Genomic DNA, 8,049 nt, shown 5'->3' with positions numbered 1-8,049 from the left:
GGGGGGGGGGGGGTTCCGAACGAACTCGAGGGTTCATTCGATGATTTATTTTTGGTTGTGTTTTGTTGGTGTCTACAAGCCTCGCTTTTTCGAAGGCTAGTTTGCTTAAGCGACCTTCGCTAAAGAGAAGGAGGCTTTGCTTTAGTGAGACTGGCCATTTTTGCGGGGCTCGCTTAAGCGAACATGTGGTTCGCTTTAGTGATGTCCGCTTAAGAAAATCTATGACCGATTTTACGACATCAGAGGCTTTTTAGACCTGTCATTTTTGGGGTTTCATCCATTTTCCCCCATTTTGAGCTTTGTAAAACCTTGGGATGCGATTTTGAAGAGATTTCTTGTGTTAAATCATTTGGGTAAACTTTTGTGGCCTTAAAACTTCATTACCCTTTGATTATTTATGAATTTTAACATCAAAACTTGAGATTTTGATTGGCAAATAACAAGGTTGTTCAAGAACTTGAGTTATAACCTAAAATGGTGATTGTGAATTGATTTTAATTCTTTTTTCAAAATGATTTTTATCAATATGTTTCAAATGTCTTGGGTAAAATTTTCAAGTAAAGATTTTTGGATTCAAGCCTCATTTTCGAAATCAAATTTTTGAGTTGATTGCCCCATTTTCAAAGTGCATGATACGAGTATTGTTATTTCTGTAATCTTATTGTGATTACTTAATTGAATTAGATTGTGTGACTTTGAACATTGCTCGAAAAGGGAAGACTCAAGTCTTGAATTGACTTTTTGATTGAATTGAGACAAGTGTTCCTCTAAACCTTGTAAAATTAGTAGAATCGTGTATTTCCCTTCATTGTATGTGTTGGGGAGTAATGTGAATGAGGTGATAGGCTAATTGTTTCACTTGATTAATCTTAATGAATAAAAGGGAGATTAATAAAAAAGACAACGTATTGATTATAATTTTTGTGAATCGCCTTGTTGTGGACCTTATTTGGTTGATTGATAAAATGCTTTGATGACATTATTGTGGACTTGAATTGCTTGGGCTGTTATGTCTTCCTTATGGTGTAAAATTACTTATTTGCACTGATTGTTGTGCACCGTGATGAGACATGTGATGAATATGCCAAAGGAAAATGATTCCGACAAGTGACATGATATAAAGCTGAAAGAAAATGGTTCCGACTAATGATATGATCTAAAGCCGAAGGGAAATGGTTTCGGCTAGTGATATGATATAAAGCTGAAGGAAAAATGGTTCCCACTAGTGATATTGTGCCTAAGGAAAATGATTCCGGCAAGAGTTGACTTTTGTGATTTGATTCATTTTGACACTTATGATTGATCTAATTGATACTTCTGAATGACTTACTTGATACATGTGATTGATATACTTGAAACTTATTGGTTGTGAATTGTGACTATTGGACTTTGATTGTTAAACCTTGTGAATTGTGTATTGTAAAATTGTTAGGTTGGACTGATTTTTATGCAGGTTGTAGTTTGAGGAGATTCGGTTGGAATGAAAGGAATACTCATATTCTAACTAGTTTTTTGTTGTTTATTAGGTTGATTGTTGAGTATCATGTTGGTTAATACTCACTCTTTGCTTCTACATTTGTGTAGGTTCCGAGCTCGGTTTTGTGTGATTTTTCTTCGTCTACATCAGAGGTTTTCAGAGGACTTTGAGAGACAGTTGCTTGTCACCCTGGTGGACCCTCTTGTTCTTATTTTATGTTTTGTTCTATTTGAGAAACAAAGACATCGAGACTTGTAATTATCTTCCATTCCACACTTTATACATTAGTGGCTTGTACACGTGACAATCAGATTTTGGGGTTTTATTAGAATGATAAATTTTCCGCTCTTTCGTTTTGTTGGGTTGAGACAGACTTGTCTTGGTGGGAATAGACAAGTGTCATCACGTTCATTTTTGGGTCGTGACACCTATTAAGAAAATAATAATTGATATACTGAGTTTATTATTTTACCTCTATTAATTGATAGAATCTCAAACATATTTATTCATTACCATTTTCAATGACATTAACTTGATGTTAATAAATTGAAGGTATAATAGAAAAAGAAAATTACTCTTTCTTGATTTGTCAAAAATGACGAGTAAAAATAGAAATCAAATTAAGAAATATTTGATAAGTAAATCCAAAAAAATGGACATTTACATAATCTATCCGTTCCTTTTTACTTATCAAACTTTGACTTGACACACCTATTAAAAAAATAATTATTGGTATAATAAATTTACCATTTTATCTCTATTAATTGATAGAGTTTTAAACATATTTACTCACTATATTTTCTAAAAATATTTTATTCTTCCTTAATTTATTAAAGATAATAAATAAAAAAAGAAATTAAATTTAAATTTAAATTATTTGACAAGTAAATAAAAACGAAAGAAATATTTATTATTATTGATCCATGAACCCAGTGAAAACAAACAAGCAGAATCTGTCGTGCTTTAAATGTGAAAGAGACATGGATGACTTGTAAATTATGGATCATTCTCATTAACTCACAGATATTGCCACAAAATTCATAGTATTGAATATTTTTAGTAAATGCGTAATAAATTGACATATCATTGTGGGCCTCTTTAAAGAAATTTTTTTATACTCTTTCCATTTCAATTTGATTGTTTTTTTTTAAAAAAAAAAACTATTTGAAAAAGTATTGTTTTAATAATTCTTAATTTATTTTTTTCTTGTGACATATTTAAAATTATAAAATTAATAAATAAATTATTATATTGATTTATTTTTATATTTGGAATCATAATTTTTTAACTTTTTATCATGATCATGGTTTTTGGTGTATCTTGCTTGTGTAAGTTATTTTAAGGCTTAAGTCATATGCGGTCCCTTAAATTTGTTCACATAATTCATTTAGACACCTCAACTAGGGGTTGTACCTATTGAGCACCTCTACCCTTCAATACATGTACCAATTTAATACTTTTGGATGACATGACATTATAAGTGTAATACACGTTTAACTGGCGCGTGAAGCCAAAAAAAAAACTTTTTATGGACCAATAAAAAATGAACATGTCAACATAAGAAAAATCATAAAATGAATATAATTTTCTTAAAGAAAAATCGCTGGCAGTTCCTCCCCAATTAATCTTTCCCAATGGGACTTCTCAATTCAATAGTATTACCTAGAACCCTCGTCCGCCATTCTTTTCCCACTATCGACACACCCTTTTCTTAAATAATCCATCATTCTTTCTTTCAAGCATCACTCCGCCATCATCAATATCATCGTTGTTGTTATCTTCATCGGAAAAGCATCAATTAAATAAATAACCAGTCAAAACACAAAAAATAAAAGAGTTTATTGATAAAGATTTTCATTTGAGTTGTGGAAGCGAATTTCATCAAAAATAAAAATCAAATTGAGTTACAAATAATTCCGGCGAAACTTCATTTTTTCCGACAAAACTAATACGAATCTGAAATTATTTTCTTTGAAATCGTTAAAGAATTCCAAAGGTGGGGTGAGGATGATTATCAGAGTGCACGTGGTTTTAACTGGTAACGATTGTGTGTGTTATGGCAGAAAAAAAAAATGGGGAAGAATGGACGTCGGGGGTGGCCGGTGGGTGGGGTGTTCTGGGCTTATGCAAAGAAGAAAAGGGGAAGAAAGAATTTCTTTTTTTTTGGGCTGAAAATATAGCTTTTAGAGTATTTCCTAATTTATTTTTACAGTAATAGTTATTATGGCATGTGTCATTTTTTTTATTAGTTTTTATGCCACGTGGCGAGTGTATGACACACAATCTCTAATTTTTGTTTATTGTCAAAAAATGTTTGATGGATATTTTTTTTTGACTAATAAAGGTGTTCAATTGGAACAAACCTAAGATAAGGAGTCCAAATGAAATGTGCGGACAACTTTAAGGGTCCATATATGACTTAAGCCTATTTTAAAGTTATATTGAATAGATTTTCTGTTATCTATACATGCAAATAGGTTGTATATGGGCATGTTCGATGATGTAAGATGAAATTATAATATGAAATTATATGAGATAAAGTAAAAAAAATTATTTGAATATGTAATTTAAAATTATATTTTATACTTATAAATAAATTTTTTTTGTAAAAACTATCAAAATTGTCAATTCTTTATACTATCTTATCAAATAAGTAAAAATTCATATAACAAAAATACAATACAATAATACACTATCACAAACCTATTCTAAAAAAATACAACATTTATGATCAAACTTTAATATTTCACATAATGTGGACAATCTCCTCACATTGAACATTCATTTCTTGAAATAAATGGTTTAAAAGTTGGCAAGAGTAATAATTCAATTATAAATGGTTATTTCATTTTAAAATAGTTCAGGTAATGGGACCCATAAAATATAGCCATTTCGTCAATAACTAATCCCTACATTATTTATACTTACATAATTTTAACCGGCTACCCTGAATTTGAAGCTGATCCATCGGGATTCAAATTTCTTTGAGGATAACAGGGATACCAAAGCCAACGTAACTTTCCAACCATAATGAACTTCAAATCTCTTTTTTTTTTCTTCTAACTGATCAGCACCAAATATTATAGAACAAGGTCTAACAAAACCAACTCCAACAGGCATAAACCAACTAGCTACTATGTTAAATTTTGTTTGTCAAGATGTTTCTAACCTTTTGTTAGATACTGTCAAAAAATTTAGGGATCCTACAAAAATATGTGCAGTTTATGTGACTATCGACAAAAGTTTGCCCGCATAATTTCAATACCAGCTATAAAAAGCTCTTGGAAAAAAATTAAAAATTTTTGCTTGTTGAAACAAAAAATTGTTAAAAAAGTGTGAGGATATTTGATCTAACAAAAAACTGTTAGAAAGTGTGAGGATACTTGATCTAACAAAAAATTGTTAGAGAGTGTGAGGATACTTGATCTGCTATTCTTCTCATTTACCAACGGAAATTAGTTGGAGCTTAATTATCATCACTTTTTTCATAGCCAAATTATAATTAGATCAATAATTTTTCGGGGCAATCTAATATTTAGGTGATCAAAATCCTGATTATGTGTCACATTCGAGTTTCATTCACCGGTATTAGAAGTGGAAGTCTCCAATAAACATTGCTTCTAGCAATACATGGAGAATGCGAGAAGGATAAAAGTTGTTAACTTATAAATACTCGGATGTAATCTAAATTTGGAGTATCGTTTAAGGATGATTTTGGCCAAATACAATGTGAGTTTTTTTGGCACTCATTTTCTGTCTTAAAGAAAGAAGCCTCAATTTATTTTAGGTCAAGGATTCAAGAGAAGTTACAATACATGCAAATGATTCAAACATAAACATAGCGTACACATTAAGCACCATGGAAACGCCTATTCTCGGAGTGTTCCTCTTCTACCTCAGGAAATAAGCTACTCCTACCATCATGGTGATGCTGATCAGTAAACCGACAAATGGCTAGAAAATAGAGGAAGTTAATCACACATAAGAAAGTCGTTAGCCAGCAGTAGTAATCCAGATGACCTCTGTTTATGTTGGTCGCGAGCCAGCTTGTCTTGCCTCCAGCTGAGGTAATACTATCCACCATGCTCACCAAGAGACTGCTAATTAAGCTGGCAAGCGCAAGGCCAAAAGTGTAAAGAGCTGCTGCAAAGCTGGACATGGTTTTTGGAAATAGACTGTATATGAACTCAATCTGTCCAACCATATTCAAAGCCTCAGCCACCCCATATAGTGCCAACTGTGGTACAAACCACATAGAGGACATGTTTAACACAGCATTCGGGTCATCCTCAAACCCTGCATTGATTGCCTTATTGCGTCGTATGGTTTCTGTTATAGCTGAAAGTGCTGTAGCAACAATGCCGAGAAATAAGCCAATCCCCATTCTGGAAAATGTACTTAACCCAGTCGGCAGTCCAGTATACCTTGATAGTAAAGGCACCAAAGCACGATCGTAAAAAGCAATCCAGATTGTCAAAGAAAGAACGGTAATCATGCCAAATGATCCTGCAGGGATTTCAAACTGATGGGTAATGTGTCTATCCATGGTCAGTAGTTGATATATCGAAAGTGGCTGACCGAACGACACAAGAAGCATAATACAGGTGGACCACATGGGAAGAACTCTAAGAAAACACTTCATTATTTCGACTTGTTCCACAAAGCAGAGACTCCATGGATCTGAAGCTTTTCCATCAGGTTTCAAGTCCATGTGAGGATCTTCAATTATGCAAGCTCTATTCAAACACCTATAATATACAACGAATGAGTGAATCAAACAAAGTGTAACTTGTTTTCCTTACCTCCATTAGGAAAGACGTTTTCTTTATTTGTTTACCTAGAAAAAATATTTTCTGGAAACTTCAAACCAACCAAACGTGGGAAAATTGTACTATACACACCCTTCCAAGTATCTATTTTGAACTTTTCATTTCCTTTAATAAAGGTCAAACGAAAATGAGTATGAGATGGGTAAACAAAGACCCTTAAACACACTAATAATTTGCTTAACTAAATGCATTGGACAATTTCATGTAATATCACAAGTCAGTTAAAAAAATATTGTATGCTAGTAAGCACATGAATGGACGTTGAAGATGTCTATATACCATTGAGGAAAAGATAGAGGCGCGTATACCTGAAGTCAATAGATGGTTTCAGGAGCTTTGATTCAGGTGCTTTATAGTAGCAGTCATCACTATAATTCAACTGAACATTGATATGTCTTTTTCTGAAGGCTGCGACTGCTACTTGAAACAATCCAGTGAACAAACTCCCTTTAGGTTTTGCTTTGATATAAAGAGGAGATCCAATCAAGTAAATGGAAACAGCTAAAACCATGAGCAAAACAGGGACACCAAAACCAACTTGCCAGCCAAACTGCACTTGTATATAAACAATTACAGTAATTGCAACAGAGATTGAAATTCCTACACTAGCATAGAACCAGTTGAAATAGGTATCCATAACTCTTTCGTTATCTGGATTTTCTTTGTTCTCCAATTGGTCAGCACCAAATGCTACTGAACAAGGTCTAACAAAACCAGCACCAATGGAAATAAGCCCAAAAGAAGACAAAATTACAGCAAGTTGGGGTGCTGTTGCTGCGTTACAATCAAGTTGATCCTGACCGCAGGGTAACGGCCTGATTTGTGGAAATATTGCGGTGAGCCATAGAACAATCATTCCCTGTTGAGATAAACAGTAGTAATAAGTCGTATAATTTTGTATATAAGTTGCAGCTGTGCTAATTTCATTTTGTTTTCTAAGTTGTATATATCATCTTTAATTTGCGATTTTAACAGAAGAGAGGTAAGATAAACAAGACAAATTGATTAAGTGAACTTACAATAAGACTGGAGATAGTTCCAATTGCAATAGCCCTAAATCTTCCAATGTAAGAATCAGAAATAAAAGCCCCAAAAATAGCCAATCCATTTGAAAGTGCTGACCATAAATTCAACAAAACTGAAGCACGAGCAGCATCCATGTTGTAAAATTTTGTTATATAGAGTATCATATTTGGTTGCAAACCAAAACTTGCTACTCTCTCACATGATTCATTCACTACAAAAATAAAAACAACTATGTAACACAATGAAACAAATAGGAAGAAAAGAGTAAAGAAAATGAGAAGAACACAAATATACCTATGATGAAAGGAATGGTTTTTACACCACCCTTTGTTGAATTTTGTGAGTGATTCAGTAAAAACTCTTCTTCTTCTGGGTTATTCCCCATTTTCTTTCTTTTCTTTCTTTGTTGTTCAAATTCCTTGTTTACTCCAACCACTGTGAAAGAAAGAGAGAACTTTGAGACATAAAATGCATAGCAAAAAAAAAAGGAGTAGGGACCAGACCATTGTCAAGAGGTGTGCCAATTGACACGTCAAAGTCTTGGGCATGCCTCTTATTTGCTTCAGTAATGAAAGAAGTGGCTCCGTATGAAATAAATTATTGATGTACTAATTTTTGTATAATTTATACATATCTAATAAATAAACAAAAAATTGACAATCCTATTTTCATCATAGAATGATTATTCGATTTTTTTTTCTTTGTAATTTCTATCAT

At 32.7% G+C, this 8,049-nt stretch overlaps 1 protein-coding gene across 1 annotated transcript; it reads right to left on the bottom strand.

Moving 5' to 3' along the window:
* Positions 1–5,235: 5,235 nt before the first annotated feature.
* Positions 5,236–7,839, bottom strand: LOC102579781 (protein NRT1/ PTR FAMILY 1.2-like). Its single transcript, XM_006355889.2, has 4 exons — positions 7,627–7,839; positions 7,326–7,543; positions 6,615–7,165; positions 5,236–6,225 (listed from the first exon to the last, which is right to left on the bottom strand). Exons 1-4 carry the CDS (start codon positions 7,715–7,717, stop codon positions 5,328–5,330), a joined length of 1,758 nt encoding a protein of 585 aa, XP_006355951.1. The 5' UTR covers positions 7,718–7,839; the 3' UTR covers positions 5,236–5,327.
* Between the last annotated feature and the right edge of the window lie 210 nt (positions 7,840–8,049).

The sequence above is a fragment of the Solanum tuberosum genome, unplaced genomic scaffold, assembly GCF_000226075.1.
Source record: "Solanum tuberosum cultivar DM 1-3 516 R44 unplaced genomic scaffold, SolTub_3.0 scf00210, whole genome shotgun sequence".
NCBI lineage: Eukaryota > Viridiplantae > Streptophyta > Magnoliopsida > Solanales > Solanaceae > Solanum > Solanum tuberosum.
The sequence above is the reverse complement of the archived record's forward strand: the minus strand, read 5'-3'. Positions and strand labels throughout refer to the sequence as shown.

Excerpts from the sequence above, each read along its gene's own strand:
- LOC102579781 (XM_006355889.2), bottom strand. The coding sequence starts at position 7,717 with ATGGGGAATAACCCAGAAGAAGAAGAGTTTTTACTGAATCACTCACAA. Across the intron at positions 7,544-7,626 it reads AACCATTCCTTTCATCATAG|TGAATGAATCATGTGAGAGA; the intron begins GTATATTTGTGT and ends TTATTTTTGTAG. Across the intron at positions 6,226-6,614 it reads AAACCATCTATTGACTTCAG|GTGTTTGAATAGAGCTTGCA; the intron begins GTATACGCGCCT and ends TGTATATTATAG.